This window comes from Neoarius graeffei, chromosome 28, assembly GCF_027579695.1.
Source record: "Neoarius graeffei isolate fNeoGra1 chromosome 28, fNeoGra1.pri, whole genome shotgun sequence".
Taxonomy (NCBI): domain Eukaryota; kingdom Metazoa; phylum Chordata; class Actinopteri; order Siluriformes; family Ariidae; genus Neoarius; species Neoarius graeffei.
This window is the reverse complement of record NC_083596.1, coordinates 760525-780735: the sequence shown is the minus strand read 5'-3', so window position 1 is coordinate 780735 and position 20211 is coordinate 760525. Positions and strand designations below refer to the sequence as shown.

General features: G+C 40.1%; 1 protein-coding gene across 1 annotated transcript; it reads left to right on the top strand.

Moving 5' to 3' along the window:
• Positions 1–161: 161 nt before the first annotated feature.
• Positions 162–13104, top strand: tm4sf21a (transmembrane 4 L six family member 21a). The gene is made up of 5 exons (XM_060913351.1): positions 162–498; positions 5634–5699; positions 7821–7954; positions 9163–9349; positions 12926–13104. The coding sequence occupies exons 1-5, from the start codon at positions 322–324 to the stop codon at positions 12932–12934; spliced, it is 573 nt and encodes a 190-aa protein (XP_060769334.1). The 5' UTR covers positions 162–321; the 3' UTR covers positions 12935–13104.
• The last annotated feature ends 7107 nt before the right edge of the window (positions 13105–20211 follow it).

Below are 20211 nucleotides of genomic sequence, written 5' to 3'. Positions count from 1 at the left end.
TAAAAAAGTACTTCAGCTCTGTGATATTCTCCATATGATTCTGAGGTGGAATGTGCGGAATGTACTGGGATGGACAGCCTTATCACACATTTACTATTGCACACTATCTCTCACACACACACACACACACACACACACACACACACACACACACACACACAGAGGCCCAGCCTACTTTATTCACTCCATTCACATGCTCTAACAGATAGGAGTACATAAGTCTGAGGAACACAGAGGAACCCTTGTCTCGGTTCTTCTCCACACTTTATCGTCCACTCCACTGATCTGGTCCTTTCAGTAAATAATCTCTGATTTTGCAGCATGTGTACAGGAAGGTGTTCTCGTTTTGTCGCCGGGGCGCTGTACCCACTGGCCGCCATCTCCATCCTCTGCAACATCATCCTGTTCTTCCCCGGCTGGAAGGCTACATACGCCGCTGACGGAAACTTAACCGAGGAGGTGAAATACATGGGAGGCCTGGTCGGAGGAGGACTCATGGTGAGAGCACACACACACACACACAGCAATATTGATATTATCAATAGAAGTTATATTTTAAATCTCCAGATAATTTGCTTTTCATCTCTAGAGCACACACACACACACACACACACACACACACTGGGAGTTTCCGCTGTTCCAGAATGTTTCTGTTGTTGCACTTCTAAATTTCAAAGTCATGGAAATAATCGACGACATTCTGAGTGCCTTTTTCCTCAGATATGTAATGTGTTCATTGTGTGTTTACGGTGCAAACTAAGCTTTAGTCTTTCATCCTTTTTTCTCTCCTTCTTCAGTGCTGCAGTAATTAAAATGATGGCGTAATAACAAAGTTCTATACAAACCAGAGAGCAGAGTCAGGAGCAGGACAGTGTTCATAGTGTTGTCTATCGTTTGCTTTTGGTTCTTTTATCTGCTTTTTATTGCAGTTGTGTTGTAAGGCAGAAATTAGACGAGGGAGAAGACACAGGGACATGTGGATGTGTGAGACTGTAGACTAGTGTTCATGAGTGAGAGCGGAATTTCAGGCACGATCATAAGTGAAATTTAATTAACTGGTTTAGACCAGAAGCAGACATGTGCAGAATGCTCAGGTTAATCAGTTTAACTTTGTGTGCATGAAGCACAGTTTTACAGAACATGTCTGGAGGAGAATCCGAGTGTTTAGTCCCTAAAACCATAAATACAGTACAGTCATGTCATCTATCCTGAGTCATGCAGCACAGACACAGTACAGACACACTACAGGCACAGTACAGAGACACTACAGGCACAGTACAGACAGTACAGACACAGTACAGAGACACTACAGGCACAGTACAGACACAGTACAGAGACACTACAGGCACAGTACAGACACAGTACAGAGACACTACAGGCACAGTACAGACACAGTACAGAGACACTACAGGCACAGTACAGAGACACTACAGGCACAGTACAGACACAGTACAGAGGCACTACAGGCACAGTACAGACAGTACAGACACAGTACAGACACACTACAGGCACAGTACAGAGACACTACAGGCACAGTACAGACAGTACAGACACAGTACAGAGACACTACAGGCACAGTACAGACACACTACAGGCACAGTACAGACACAGTACAGAGACACTACAGGCACAGTACAGAGACACTACAGGCACAGTACAGACACAGTACAGAGACACTACAGGCACAGTACAGAGACACTACAGGCACAGTACAGACACAGTACAGAGACACTACAGGCACAGTACAGAGACACTACAGACACAGTACAGGGACACTACAGAGACACTACAGGCACAGTACAGAGACACTACAGGCACAGTACAGAGACACTACAGACACAGTACAGAGACACTACAGACACAATACAGACACAATACAGAGACAGTACAGACACTACAGAGACACTACAGGCACAGTACAGACAGTACAGAGACACTACAGGCACAGTACAGACACAGTACAGAGACACTACAGACACAATACAGAGACAGTACAGACACTACAGAGACACTACAGGCACAGTACAGACACACTACAGACAGTACAGAGACACTACAGGCACAGTACAGACACACTACAGACACAATACAGAGACAGTACAGACACTACAGAGACACTACAGGCACAGTACAGACAGTACAGACACACTACAGACACAGTACAGACACAGTACAGGCACAGTACATAGACACTACATGCACAGTACAGACAGTACAGACACAGTACAGACACACTACAGGCACAGTACAGACAGTACAGAGACACTACAGACACAGTACAGACACACTACAGGCACAGTACAGACAGTACAGAGACACTACAGGCACAGTACAGACACAGTACAGACACACTACAGGCACAGTACAGAGACACTACAGACACAGTACAGGCACAGTACAGACACACTACAGACAAAGTACAGACACTACAGAGACACTACAGGCACAGTACAGAGACACTACAGGCACAATACAGACAGTACAGAGACACTACAGGCACAGTACAGAGACACTACAGACAGTACAGACAGTACAGAGACACTACAGGCACAGTACAGACACAGTACAGGCACAGTACAGAGACACTACAGGCACAGTACAGACACACTACAGACACAGTACAGACACACTACAGGCACAGTACAGAGACACTACAGACACAGTACAGACACATTACAGAGACACTATATGCACAGTACAGACACAGTACAGAGACATTACAGGCACAGTACGGACACACTACAGACACAGTACAGACAGTACAGAGACACTACAGGCACAGTACAGACACAGTACAGAGACACTATATGCACAGTACAGACACAGTACAGAGACATTACAGGCACAGTACGGACACACTACAGACAGTACAGACAGTACAGAGACACTACAGACACAGTACAGACAGTACAGAGACACTACAGGCACAGTACAGAGACACTACAGACAGTACAGACAGTACAGAGACACTACAGGCACAGTACAGACACAGTACAGGCACAGTACAGAGACACTACAGGCACAGTACAGACACACTACAGACACAGTACAGACACACTACAGGCACAGTACAGACAGTACAGACACAGTACAGAGACACTACAGACACAGTACAGACACATTACAGAGACACTATATGCACAGTACAGACACAGTACAGAGACATTACAGGCACAGTACAGAGACACTACAGACACAGTACAGACAGTACAGAGACACTACAGGCACAGTACAGACACAGTACAGAGACACTATACGCACAGTACAGACATAGTACAGAGACATTACAGGCACAGTACGGACACACTACAGACAGTACAGACAGTACAGAGACACTACAGACACAGTACAGACAGTACAGAGACACTACAGGCACAGTACAGACACAGTACAGACACAGTACAGAGACACTACAGGCACAGTACAGACAGTACAGAGACACTACAGGCACAGTACAGGCACAGTACAGACACAGTACAGACACACTACAGGCACAGTACAGACACAGTACAGAGACACTACAGAGACACTACAGGCACAGTACAGACACAGTACAGACACACTACAGGCACAGTACAGAGACACTACAGACACAGTACAGGCACAGTACAGACACACTACAGACACAGTACAGACACTACAGAGACACTACAGGCACAGTACAAAGACACTACAGGCACAATACAGACAGTACAGAGACACTACAGGCACAGTACAGAGACACTACAGACAGTACAGACAGTACAGAGACACTACAGGCACAGTACAGACACAGTACAGACACAGTACAGACACACTACAGGCACAGTACAGACAGTACAGAGACACTACAGACACAGTACAGACACATTACAGGCACAGTACAGACACAGTACAGAGACACTACAGACACAGTACAGACACATTACAGGCACAGTACAGACACAGTACAGAGACACTACAGGCACAGTACAGAGACACTACAGACACAGTACAGAGTACAGAGACACTACAGGCACAGTACAGACACAGTACAGAGACACTATATGCACAGTACAGACACAGTACAGAGACATTACAGGCACAGTACGGAAACACTACAGACAGTACAGACAGTACAGAGACACTACAGACACAGTACAGACAGTACAGAGACACTACAGGCACAGTACAGACACAGTACAGAGACACTACAGGCACAGTACAGACACAGTACAGAGACACTACAGGCACAGTACAGACACAGTACAGAGACACTACAGGCACAGTACAGACACAGTACAGACACACTACAGGCACAGTACAGACAGTACAGAGACACTACAGGCACAGTACAGACACTACAGACACAGTACAGAGACACTACAGGCACAGTACAGACACACTACAGACACAGTACAGACACACTACAGGCACAGTACAGACACAGTACAGAGACACTACAGACACAGTACAGAGACAGTACAGACACATTACAGGCACAGTACAGACACAGTACAGAGACACTACAGGCACAGTACAGAGACACTACAGACACAGTACAGAGACACTACAGGCACAGTACAGACACAGTACAGAGACACTACAGGCACAGTACATACACACTACAGGCACAGTACAGACACAGTACAGACACACTACTGGCACAGTACAGACACAGTACAGAGACACTACAGGCACAGTACAGAAACACTACAGGCACAGTACAGACACACTACAGACACAGTACAGACACACTACAGACACAGTACAGAGACACTACAGGCACAGTACAGACACACTACAGACACAGTACAGAGACACTACAGGCACAGTACAGACACAGTACAGAGACAGTACAGACACAGTACAGACACATTACAGGCACAGTACAGACACAGTACAGACACACTACAGACACACTACAGACACAGTACAGAGACACTACAGGCACAGTACAGACACAGTACAGAGACAGTACAGACACATTACAGGCACAGTACAGACACAGTACAGAGACACTACAGGCACAGTACAGAGACACTACAGACACAGTACAGAGACACTACAGGCACAGTACAGACACAGTACAGAGACACTACAGGCACAGTACAGACACAGTACAGAGACACTACAGACACAGTACATACACATTACAAGCACAGTACAGACACAGTACAGACACACTACAGGCACAGTACAGACAGTACAGAGACACTACAGACACAGTACAGAGACACTACAGGCACAGTACAGACACAGTACAGAGACACTACAGACACAGTACATACACAGTACAGACACAGTACAGACACAGTACAGGCACAGTACAGACAGTACAGAGACACTACAGACACAGTACAGAGACACTACAGGCACAGTACAGACACAGAACAGACTTGGTATAGACATGGTGCAAATGCAGTACAGATGTAGTACAGACATGGAGCAGACACGTTACAGACGCAGAGCAGCTGCAAGACAGACGCAGAAGAGATGATCACATCGCCTCATGCCTTTTAGAGAAAGTCTAGGAATTGAGATGGAAAATTAAGTGTCTATCTACATTTTTCCTGCAGTACACACACACACACACACACACACACACAACCTGATCACTGAAATACACTACAGATCAGTGTGCTATACTCTCTCTCTCTCTCTCTCTCTCTCAGGTTATAGCTCCAGCTCTGTTTATTCATGTCACTGGGAAACAGGGATGCTGTGCTAACCGCTGTGGGGTGAGTGCCAAATCAACACCCACTCGTTCCTTTAGTGTACACTACAGAACACCCCACCCCATATTGTGAGTGTCCCTTACAGAGTCCCAATAAACCACACACTCACTACTTAGTGTTCATTAGACTCCATGTAATCCCTCACTCTTAGTGCACAACACAAACTGAACGCACTCAGACACACTTTTATCCTCACTACTTAAAGCGCACTACATATGACTGTCACTAATTAGAATATTTAAATCACTCGTATAATAAACACTGCAGTGGAGAGAAATCACTCTGAACGATCCACACTAAACCTGCCACGGAGTTCACTATGGAGTGCACTGCACACGAGAGGAACGCGTCACCATGGAGATGAGATATCAGTGCAAACAAACAGAGTAAACACACACACACCCAGCCCCTGCTCCCTGAATAAAGGTTCCCTATGCTGTTATGACGCCCTCTAGCGGCAGAGAATGACACAGACCACAGGTGTAAAGTGCAAAGCGGGTGGGTTTTCATTTTCTTTGTAGATCAGGAAAAGACGGCTGTGGGCCACTGCCTTTACAGCTGTAACACCCACGGGCGAGTGCTCTAAGACAACGAGGGAGGCTCAGCCTCCTCTAAAAATGACGAACATCGAATCATAGAAATATATGTGCTCAACCCACTACAGTGCGAAATCATTCCGTTATAACTTTCCCCAGTTCGTCTAATGTGCGCGTGAGTTTTTCCCCCTCGTGACAGCGCGATGCAGCCCAGCCTCAGTGCACTTCAATGGCATTTGGGAGCTCTGCGCTTTTCAATCTCAAAATGCAAGACGGTTATTGGACAAATACTGCGAAAACGCCCGCCCACGGACTCCCAGCCTCACAGCGGGAGGGACATGGCAAAGCTTTCCGCGAGGAGACTGGTGATTGGTGAAAGCGGCCGGATATTTTCTTTGATTGACAGCTCGTTTCAAATATAGACAGGCAGCGGTGAATCTCAGTTCAGTCCCATGCGGATTCGCAAGTGCTGTGGTGTATTGTAAGAGATCAGCTTATATTTCGATTTCATTCATTACATACGGTTTCTACCAGCTTTTTTAGTTTGTATATATTTTCATTGTAAATAAAGTGTAAATATAGTGTTGTCAAGTTTGCTATCTTAGTTCCAGAAATTTCGTTTATTTGAGTGACTGAACTTGAACTTGAGGGGGCTAGTCAGCTAGCAAGAAAGCTGCGCACGGATGCCAAGCATTGCTGATTTAATTTTGGCGAAGCCATTTGCCAGTCTTCCTTTCGAGGAAAAAATTAAAATTAAAGAGCAGGGTAGACCAACGCCTCAAACTGACTTGGTGAAAAAGGTAGGGAATAATCCTCGTTCCTTTCAGCTCTCCTGGTACGAGAAAGTGAATTGGCTAACAGCAAGTGACCCACATCAACAACAGTAAATAGGCTACTTTAGTAATATGTCATGGATGGACCAAAAATATAGAATCTATTTAAAATGTTTATGCTGAGTATATTATATTGGAATATATATTTCTCTGGATATGAATTAAACACAGCTACAATTTGGAAAACATTTTTAAACAAAAACACAGCCGAGAACATTTCACACTACAGACCTGGATTAAAAGTGAAGGGTTATCAAAATTGTCAATAAAACATTTCTCAGTCAAAATAAGTAAAATATAGGGAAAGTGTCATTGAATGAAATGTGTGGCCCCCAGCTCTATGTTTGGCTCCCCAAGGTCAGTGCTTGTGCCTATTCCAGAACACTCTGCTGTTACTGCTGAGGTTCCTGACAAAGAGCTGCTTTCAATAATGATCAATTTTTAAACAACATGCCACAATTTTAAAATATAAAATGTTAAACCCCCCCCCCCCCCCCAACACCACCATCATGTATATTGGACAGTAGGCTAATGGGCCAAAAGAACCTGTTATTTCACAGTTTGTGACGCTGCCAACAATCAGCCAGATCAGAGGCAAGAGTATGGGCAAAACTGATGTGTTTTTTCTTTTAAAATCTGGAAATATCGTAACCGACCAGCCTCCCCTGTTTGAAAGACTACTAGCTGCCACTGGTAACACCCCAGTTTAACCATTAAAACATTCTCTCTCTCTCTCTCTCTCTCTCTCTCTGTAGATGTTCCTCTCCATCCTGTTTGCAGCAGTAGGAGTGTGTGGCGCCCTCTACAGTTTCTCAGTGGCCACGTTAGGACTGATTCATGGGCCATACTGCAGAATGGGACTCATTTGGGGGACTCCCTTTAAAAACAGGCACACACACGCACGCACGCACACACACACACACACACAGGGGGACTCCCTTTAAAAACAAGTACACACACACACACACACACACACACACACACACACACACACAGGGGGACTCCCTTTAAAAACAGGTACAGACACACACACACACACACACACACACATGCACACACACTTACTTCAATCCAGTTGCATCATTACATCACTTAGCTCCAGAATTATTGGCACCCTAGGTAATGATGAGTAAATCTTATGAGAGAAATCAAACCTTTAATGGAAGTCAATTTATTCTAATGACCTACAAAATCTTCTGCTTCTTCCGGCTGCTCCCGTTAGCAGATCTGTTCCGCATATTTGATTTGGCGGAGGTTTTATCCCAGATGTCCTTCCTGACGCAACCCTCCCCAATCTATCCAGACTTGGGACTGGCACTAAGTACACACAGGCTTGTGAAACCCCAGTGGCTGGGTATTTTACCTAAAATATGTCTTTGGGGGAAACCAGAGCAAACCTACACAGACACGGGCAGAACATGCAAACTCCACACAGAAAGAACCCTGTCAGCTGTGAGGTTCAAACCCGGAACCTTTTTGCTGTGAAGTGACAGTGCTAACCATTACACCACCATGCCACTCCAAAATATATCATATTAATTCCAAATATATAATTAAAATTACATATATATATATATATGGGCGGCACGGTGGTGTAGTGGTTAGCGCTGTCGCCTCACAATAAGAAGGTCCAGGTTCGAGCCCCGTGGCCGGCGAGGGCCTTTCTGTGTGGAGTTTGCATGTTCTCCCCGTGTCCGCGTGGGTTTCCTCCGGGTGCTCCGGTTTCCCCCACAGTCCAAAGACATGCAGGTTAGGTTAACTGGTGACTCTAAATTGACCGTAGATGTGAATGTGAATGGTTGTCTGTGTCTATGTGTCAGCCCTGTGATGACCTGGCGACTTGTCCAGGGTGAACCCCGCCTTACGCCCGTAGTCAGCTGGGATAGGATCCAGCTCGCCTGCGACCCTGTAGAACAGGATAAAGCGGCTACAGATAATGAGATGAGATGAGATGAGATAATTTCAACAAAACCACATGACATAATTATTGGTGCCCCAAAAATCCTGAGGAACACAGTGTAACTAAAGTATATTCCTATTTATAACTCTGTATGCATTACACATGAAGATCTCTCTCTCTCTCTCTCTCTCTCTCAGGTCAGAGAGTTACCTGAATAACCGTGATTGGTGGATTATATGCACAGAGCCGAAGGGTGTGGTGGAGTTTAATGTCGGTCTGTTCTCCACTCTGCTCGTCTGCAGCACTCTGGAGTTCATCCTGTGTGCATCACAGATGATTAACGGTCTCATTGGCTGCATCTGTGGAGCCTGCGTGGATAAAGGGGTGAGAAAGAATAGAACAGAAGTGCACACACACACAAAATACAGGTTAAGAGCTTCAGTTAATGTTCACATCTTACATACATTCTTACATCTTCCCCAGATAGGCCTTAGGGCCTGTCAGTTGAGAGCATCGCCTTCTCCATTCCTCTCAGTCTTGGAAGACCCCCTCCTCCTCAAGTCTATCTAGTCTGCCCAGTCTGTGCTTTGTTAATATTTCTTGTACCGTATGTTGTCCTTCCACCTTTTCCTAGGTCTGCCTAGAGGGCGCTTGCCCTTTGGTTTGTATTTGAATGCTGTTTTTGGAATCCTTCCATCTTCCATTCTTTCAACATGCTCTACCCATCTAAGGGCTGCCCTTTCTATGTCTTCTTCTATCGATGTTATACCAAGGATTCCTCTTAGGTGGGTGTTTCTCAGTCTGTCCGCTCTCGTCTTCCCTAGCATGGTGCGGACCACTTTCATTTCCGCAGCTTGTAGTCTACTGCTGTCTTTCTTGGTTAATACCCAGGATTCGCAGCCATATAGAAGGCCTGGTTTTAAAATGGTGTTGAAAATTGTCTTCTTTACTTCGTTTGAGACTAGTTTGTCTCGGAGCACTGGTTGGAGGGCGGCAGCTTGTCTGCTGAAATTGCTGATTCTTTCTGTGATTTCAGCTTTATTACCTGATTCTTTGGATGTAACTGAGCCTAGGTACTTGGCCTGTTCAACCCTCCCAATAGTGTCTCTGTTGACTGTAATTTCAGTATTTGGGCGGTTTCTACCAAAGACCAGGACTTCTGTTTTGCCACTTTCTTTGTTCATTTTCATTCCTGCATTTGTGAACTCATCATCATACCTTTCCAAGGCGGACTTTATTGCATCTATACTCCTTTCCCATTGGCAAATGTCATCTGCATATCCAAAAGTTTCGAATATGTCAGTCTGTTCTTTGTTAACTTCTTGAAGGACAATGTCTAGGTATGCAATAAACAGTATATGAGAAAGGACACTGCCCTGTTTTACACCACTTTTGACATCAAACCATTTGTTGTGGGGATATCCTGTCATAACAGTGCAGGTGCAAGGTTCATAGGTACTTTTAATTGCTTCTAACAGTCTTCCTTTGATGTCATATTTCATGCTGAGAATGTTCCATAAGTTTTTGCGTGGCACAGAATCGAATGCTTTTGTTAGATCAATAAAAGCAATATACAGATCTTGATTATACTCCCATGACTTCTCAGTTAACTGCCTGATGGCGAAAATCAGGTCTGATGTACTTCTGCCTTTGCGGTAGGCGTGTTGCCACTCTTGGAGTTTCGGTTCAATTTTTGTTCTTGCTCTTATCTCAAGGATTCGTTCATAAATCTTGCAGGCATGTGGCATAAGAGATATCCCTCTGTAGTTACTACAGTTGTTACGGTCTCCTTTTTTGTATATAGGGCAAATGATACTCTTACCCCATTCTGATGGTACTTTACCCAGGGCCCATGCATTGTTGATGATTTTAAGAAGAAGGTTTTTGATGTTTGGTTGTTCTAGCAGTTCAACTGGGATTTTGTCAGGACCAGGAGCCTTGGCATATCTCATTTTCTTGAATGCCATTTCTCGTTCTTCCATCGTTATTCCTTGGTCAGTATTATCATCTGTATTTTCAGGGTCACACACTTCTTCATTGTCATCAGTCAGGTTTGGGTGATCTACATTTAGCAGGGTTTGGAAATGATGAGTCCATTTAAGGAGGTGTAAAAGAATAAGACATGATAAGACATGATAATGTTCACATCAAACATCACAAACTGACTGTCAAATTTATTTCTATAGCACTTTTAACAATAAACATTGTCGCAAAGCAGCTTTACAGAATTTTTATGATTTTAAACATGAGCTAATTTTATCCCTAATCTATCCCCAATGATGAAGCCTGTGGCGATGGTGGCAAGGAAAAACTCCCTCAGACGACATGAGCAAGAAACCTCGAGAGGAACCAGACTCAAAAGGGAACCCATCCTCATTTGGATGATAACAGACAACATGATTATAAAATTTTAACAGTTTTAACATGAAGTCAGTTTCGTTGATGTTAAACTCTTCATTGATGGAAACTTGAGTGCAAAACTGTTCATGACAACTGCAGTCCTAAAGTTAGCAAGTCAACTGTAGTCCTCAGCCATAAAAGCATCACTGTAAGAGTCCAGAGCGTCTTCCAGGTGTGACTTTCAACTGTCCTCATGGGGCCGTCCTCCACAGGAGCGATGCGATGAGACTCCAACCAGACGTAGGGCATCAGGATGGATCAGGCAGGTCCGAGGAGCAGAAGAGGTTCAGCATCTCGATCTCAGGATTGACCTGTAACTCAGAGGGACAGACGGCGGGGGGGACACACAGGTTGTTAGGTATGCCCAGTGTCACCTGAATAAGTAGGAGCAGTATACATATTGCACTGAGTACAAGCAGGGACTCTGGCAACTAACTCTGACAGCATAACTAAAAGGGGAGAGCCAGAAGGTAACACAGGCATGAGGGGCCCCGGGACATAAAGCAGCAGCCACTACACCGTCAACAAACTCGAGTGAGCAAGCGAGTCGGGACCGACAGCATCCATACATCCCAGTTTACCAAAACACTCTGTCTGAGGATCCTCCAGATCTACTCCTTTACCTCATAAACACTATTAACACAAGGCTTGACTAAACAGATCTGTTTTCAGCCGAGACTTAAACACTGAGACTGTGTCTGATTCCCGAACACTACTTGGAAGGCTGTTCCATAACTGTGGGGCTTTGTAAGAAAAGGCTCTGCCCCCTGATGTAGCCTTCACTATACGAGGTACCAGCAGATAGCCTGCACCTTTTGATCTAAGTAGGCGTGGCGGGTCATAGAGGAGCAGAAGTTCACTCAGGTACTGTGGTGCGAGACCATTCAGTGCTTTAAAGATCAATAGTAGTATTTTATAATCAATACGAAATTTGATTGAATCCTGACTGTCACAGGATTGTTAGTGACAGCTGAAGATTGGACAAACTTTATCTGATCTTTTTCCAATCCTCATCACTCATCATCCTCATGCACACATTTATCTGTGTAGCTGAGTGTGTGTCCACAGTAGCCTCAGATTCCTGTTCTTGGCTAAAAGGAGAGGAACCCAATGTGGTCTTCTGGTATTTTGCTTCAAGGTTCGATATGTTGTGTGTTCTGAGATGCTTTTCTGCTCACCATGGGCATAAGAGTGATTATTTGAGTTCCTATAGCTTTCCTGTCAGCTGTGTCCTTTCTCCTCTGACACTTTCTTGTCAACAAGACGTTCCCACCTGCAGAACTGACGCTTGGCATTGTGTGTAAACTCCAGAGACTGTTGTGTGTGAAAATCCCAGGAGATTTCTGAAATACTCAAACTGGCACCAACCACCATGTCACAGTCAACATTACTGAGGTCACTGAGATTTTTCATCAGGCTGATATTTGATGTGAACATTAACTGAAGCTCTTGACCTGGATCTGTATGATTATCTGATTGGATAATGAGCAGGTGTAAAAGTGTTCCAATTAAAGTATATAATTAATTTGGATTGATCTGTTTGTGTTGTGTGTGCTTCAGCCTCTGTAAGTAAGACTTCACCTGACGAGCCCAAATGATTCTGGCGGTTTGACTGGACTGGAATCAGCATTTCATCACAAACGCAATTAATGATCTAACCTGACTGTAAAGTGTTCATGTGTGAATAAATCAAAGTTAAATCTAACAGTGAGTGTAATAAAGCCATTAACTGAATGACATTCTGCAGAATTACAGCATTAATTAATTAATCTTCCTGATGTAATTAATGTATTTCCTGACAAACAGTTTGCCTTTTTTTTTTTACATTTTTATTGTTAAACATCTTGCAAACTTTTCCCATGAGGGTGATGAATAGACCTGTTTATATTCTGATGTTTTTATGTTTCAATTGTCAGTGTGTTTCTGTACAATAGCACAGCACAATAACACACTAACACACTATAACACACTATAATACACTATAACACACCATAACACATCATAACACATTATAACACAGTATAACACATCATAACACACTATAACACATTATAACACACTATAACACATTATAACACAATTTAATACACTATAATACATCATAACACACTATAACACATTATAACACATCATAACACACTATAACACATTATAACACACTATAACACATTAGAACACATCATAACACACAATAACACATTATAACACATCATAACATTATAACACACTATAACACATTATAACACACTATAATACATCATAACACACTATAACACATTATAACACACTATAACACATTATAACACACTATAACACATCATAACACACTATAACACATTATAAAACATTATAACACACGATAATACACTATAACATCATAACACACTGTAATAAACTATAATACACTATAACACATCATAACGCACTATAACACACTATAATACACTATAACACATTATAACACACTATAATACATTATAACATACTATAACACACTGTAATACACTATAACACACTATAATACACTATAACACATCATAACGCACTATAACACATTATAATACACTAGAACACATTATAACACACTATAATACACTACAACAGATCATAACGCACTATAACACATTATAACACACTATACTACACTCTAACACATCATAACACACTATAATACACTAGAACACATTATAACACACTATAATACATTATAACACGCTATAACACACTATAATACACTATAACACATCATAACGCACTATAACACACTATAATACACTATAACACATCATAACGCACTATAACACACTATAATACACTAGAACACATTATAACACTCTATAATACATTATAACACGCTATAATACACTATAACACATCATAACACACTATAATACACTAGAACACATTATAACACACTATTATACATTATAACATGCTATAACACACTATAATACACTATAACAGATCATAACACACTATAATACACTAGAACACATTATAACACACTATAATACATTATAACATGCTATAACACACTGTAATACACTATAACACACTATAATACACTAGAACACATTATAACACACTATAATACATTATAACATGCTATAACACACTGTAATACACTATAACACACTATAACACATCATAACACACTATAACACATTATAACACACTATAATACATTATAACATGCTATAACACACTATAATACACTATAACACATCATAACGCACTATAACACATTATAACACACTATAATACACTATAACACATCATAACACACTATAATACACTATAACACATTATAATACACTAGAACACATTATAACACACTATAATACACTACAACAGATCATAACGCACTATAACACATTATAACACACTATACTACACTCTAACACATCATAACACACTATAATACACTAGAACACATTATAACACACTATAATACATTATAACACGCTATAACACACTATAATACACTATAACACATCATAACGCACTATAACACACTATAATACACTATAACACATCATAACGCACTATAACACACTATAATACACTAGAACACATTATAACACTCTATAATACATTATAACACGCTATAATACACTATAACACATCATAACACACTATAATACACTAGAACACATTATAACACACTATTATACATTATAACATGCTATAACACACTATAATACACTATAACAGATCATAACACACTATAATACACTAGAACACATTATAACACACTATAATACATTATAACATGCTATAACACACTGTAATACACTATAACACACTATAATACACTAGAACACATTATAACACACTATAATACATTATAACATGCTATAACACACTGTAATACACTATAACACACTATAACACATCATAACACACTATAACACATTATAACACACTATAATACATTATAACATGCTATAACACACTATAATACACTATAACACATCATAACGCACTATAACACATTATAACACACTATAATACACTATAACACATCATAACACACTATAATACACTAGAACACATTATAACACACTATAATACATTATAACACGCTATAACACACTATAATACACTATAACACATCATAACGCACTATAACACATTATAACACACTATAACACATCATAACGCACTATAACACACTATAATACACTAGAACACATTATAACACTCTATAATACATTATAACACGCTATAATACACTATAACACACTATAACACACTATAATACACGAACACATTATAACACACTATTATACATTATAACACGCTATAACACACTATAATACACTATAACAGATCATAACGCACTATAACACACTATAATACACTAGAACACATTATAACACACTATAATACATTATAACATGCTATAACACACTGTAATACACTATAACACACTGTAATACACTATAACAAACTATAATACATTATAATACACTATAACACATCATAACACACTATAACACATTATAACACACTATAATACACTAGAACACATTATAACACACTATAATACATTATAACATGCTATAACACACTATAAGACACTATAACACATCATAACGCACTATAACACATTAAAACGCACTATAACTATAATACACTATAATACACTATAATACACTAGAACACATTATAACACACTATAATACATTATAACACGCTATAACACACTATAATACACTATAACACATCATAACGCACTATAACACATTAAAACGCACTATAACTATAATACACTATAATACACTAGAACACATTATAACACACTATAATACATTATAACACGCTATAACACACTATAATACACTATAACACATCATAACGCACTATAACACACTATAATACACTAGAACACATTATAACACACTATAATACACTATAACACATCATAACACACTATAACACACTATAATACACTAGAACACACTATAATACATTATAACATGCTATAACACACTATAATACACTATAACACATCATAACGCACTATAACACATTATAACACACTATAATACACTATAATACACTAGAACACATTATAACACATTATAACACACTATAATACACTATAACACATCATAATGCACTATAACACATTATAACACACTATAATACACTATAACACATCATAACACACTATAACACACTATAATACACTAGAACACACTATAATACATTATAACATGCTATAACACACTATAATACACTATAACACATCATAACGCACTATAACATATCATAACGCACTATAATACACTATAATACACTAGAACACATTATAACACATTATAACACACTATAATACACTATAACACATCATAATGCACTATAACACATTATAACACACTATAATACACTATAACACATCATAACGCACTATAACACATTATAACACACTATAATACATTATAACACATCATAACGCACTATAACACACTATAATACACTAGAACACATAACACTCTATAACACATTATAACACATTATAACACACTATAATACAATATAACACATCATAATGCACTATAACACATTATAACACACTATAATACACTATAACACATCATAACGCACTATAACACATTATAACACACTATAATACACTATAACACATCATAACGCACTATAACACATTATAACACACTATAATACACTATAACACATCATAACGCACTATAATACACTATAATACACTAGAACACATTATAACACATTATAACACACTATAATACACTATAACACATCATAATGCACTATAACACATTATAACACACTATAATACATTATAACACATCATAACGCACTATAACACACTATAATACACTAGAACACATTAGAACACTCTATAATACATTATAACACACTATAACACACTATAATACACTATAACACATCATAACGCACTATAACACACTATAATACACTATAACACATCATAACACACTATAACACATTATAACACACTATAATACACTATAACACATCATAGCGCACTATAACACATTATAACACACTGTAACACATTACAACACACTATAACACATTATAACACACTATAATACACTATACAGAGGATATTACATAGTGGTGTGAAGATATGAAGTTTATCTCCGAGTGGTAAATGTATATATCTCACAAGTGAGTGATGTGAACAAGTGAAAATATTTTCAACACAAGAAGATAAACTTCATATCTTCACACCACTGTGTAATGTTCTTTATATTATATGGACACATCCACAAAAAAAGAAAAAAGAAAAGATAATCAAAAGAATTTTAATTTTTAACTGGTTCGCCATTTTGACGACGTGCATCTAGTCAGTGGGAAAACACTGGGGGTGACATCATCAGAGTGAAATATTGAGAAATATGTCACTCAGTTCTGTGATGTATTTTGTATGAAAAATGTGAGTTTTTCAACACGAGAAGATAAACTTCATCTCTTCAAGCCAATGTGTGATTTTCTTTTTATTATATCGACACATTCACAAACAAAAAGTCCCCAAATTTATCAAAACAATGCATCGATTTCCTCACGAGTGACTGTTATTTACCAGCTGGAAGGTCCGTATGGTGAAATACCGTGACCGAGGTCTTGAAAGTACTGAGCGAGGCCCTCTGGGTCGAGGTCAGTATTCAAGGCCGAGGTCACGGTATTTCACCATACGGACCGACCTTAAGCTGGTAAATAATATATTTATTTTTTTCTTTACCAAATTCTAACAGAAAACGAGAGCGCCTGAAAGGGAAAACCGAGCCGAGCCGCCATTTTGAATCCTCGTTCACGGCTGTAATGCAAATGGCTTCCTCCTCGTTATACAAGTGCACTTCCACGGCAGGAAAAAAACTACATTTTGCCGCCTATGTCGTCCCCTATTTATACACATAGGAGTCATTCAGGATTCAGCCATGTTTTTGCTCGGCGTTAGCAACAGTTACAGGTTTTTAGCTTTCTCCTGAAATGTTTTCTTTTATTTCTTCTTCCTCAGGGGAGTAAAACTCGCTTTCGCTGTGAACACTGTCGTTATCGCTGTCCATGCTGTAAAATTAATGCTGTTCTCCTGAGAAATGCTGGCAAAAATTTATAAGATTTTTTATACTCATAAATAAATCTTATAAAAAAAAGATAAATGTTGACAAAAAATGCTACGACGTTTGTTGTTGTGAACGAGCGAGTCGCCAGAGGTCCGTAACCGGGGTCTGTAACCGGGGTCTGTACCGTAGGATACAGATCCGCTCGCCAGCCAATCAGAGTGCAGGATTTGGACTGCGAAAAAAAATCGAGATTTATGTCCCCGTTTTGGTTCTCCATGTCCCGGATGGAGCTTGGATGAAAAATACCAGTGATGTATTTCACACTAAAACACTCAGGTCTTTGTAATATAATACAGTAACACATGATAACACACATCATGAACACACACACTTTACCCTCAGTACTGTAATAAATCAATTAGTACATAACCATGAGTTAGTGATTATTAAAATATAATTAAAATATATACTGAATATTTTGGCTACTATCTGAAATAACAAGTTAACAGGTCATGACCAAAACAATTATTAATCTATTTAAAGATTATAAACGGTCATGTTGGCGGCACGGTGGTGTAGTGGTTAGCGCTGTCGCCTCACAGCAAGAAGGTCCGGGTTCGAGCCCCGTGGCCGGCGAGGGCCTTTCTGTGTGGAGTTTGCATGTTCTCCCCGTGTCCGCGTGGGTTTCCTCCGGGTGCTCCGGTTTCCCCCACAGTCCAAAGACATGCAGGTTAGGTTAACTGGTGACTCTAAATTGAGCGTAGGTGTGAATGTGAGTGTGAATGGTTGTCTGTGTCTATGTGTCAGCCCTGTGATGACCTGGCGACTTGTCCAGGGTGAACCCCGCCTTTCGCCCGTAGTCAGCTGGGATAGGATCCAGCTCGCCTGCGACCCTGTAGAAGGATAAAGCAGCTAGAGATAATGAGATGAGAGATGAGAAACGGTCATGTTTATATGCTAAGCTTCTATGCTAATGATGCAGCAGGCTACGCTGTGACAGGGTGTGACTGTAATTTTTTCAGGAATGCTAATTCTCTCCAAGCTGACGGGTTAGTTAGTTTATAAAGTCAGATTTACAGTTTACTGACACCTTTATAGGATGATAATAGTATCCTTTAAAAAAAATTAAAGCCGAGGTTACCTGTTTAATAATAACGCTGAGCTTGCTCATGAAATGCTCTGGTAAATATTCAGGTATGAGCATTAGCTCGATTAGCAGCTGTTTAGCCGAGTGATTAGCTTGCATGAAGGTGGGATCATTTAGACACTGAGGCATCATTTATTAAGTATAAGCTACAGAAGGTCATATTTTCATATTAATTATATTTTACACACTCTAGTCATTGTGGTTTTTTTAGTATAAATATCAGATTAATTTGCTATTCACTGTTAGCATGTTTCTTTATTTTTGAGTTTCACAGATTTTTTTTATCTTGTTGGAATTCAAACAGACTAATATTTCAGATATTTAGACATAAATGAAACTGCTGTGTGTGAATTTAAATAACAAACACAACATGATTTGAAAGTATGTGATTTATTCTCACAGAAAACCAAAACTTAAGTCATTATCAAACCTGCACACGTTTCTTTCCTACAGTGTTAATAGCACATCAAATCACAGAACAATAAATGAATGGTTTTAAAAACATCACGGCTGTGTTTCAGTAAAAGGTAAAAATGTTCTCGGTGGTACTCGCTCCACCATTTAACTTTGAGCTTTGTGCTGTGATGCTTTTGGGAACCTCAGCCATGAGCAGGTGGCTTTAAGTT

Bases quoted from the DNA above. Each gene is read 5' to 3' on its own strand.
- tm4sf21a (XM_060913351.1), top strand. From the start codon at position 322: ATGTGTACAGGAAGGTGTTCTCGTTTTGTCGCCGGGGCGCTGTACCCA. The intron at 5,700-7,820 runs GTGAGTGCCAAA...CTCTCTCTGTAG, and splicing joins GCTGTGCTAACCGCTGTGGG to ATGTTCCTCTCCATCCTGTT. The intron at 7,955-9,162 runs GCACACACACGC...TCTCTCTCTCAG, and splicing joins GGGACTCCCTTTAAAAACAG to GTCAGAGAGTTACCTGAATA.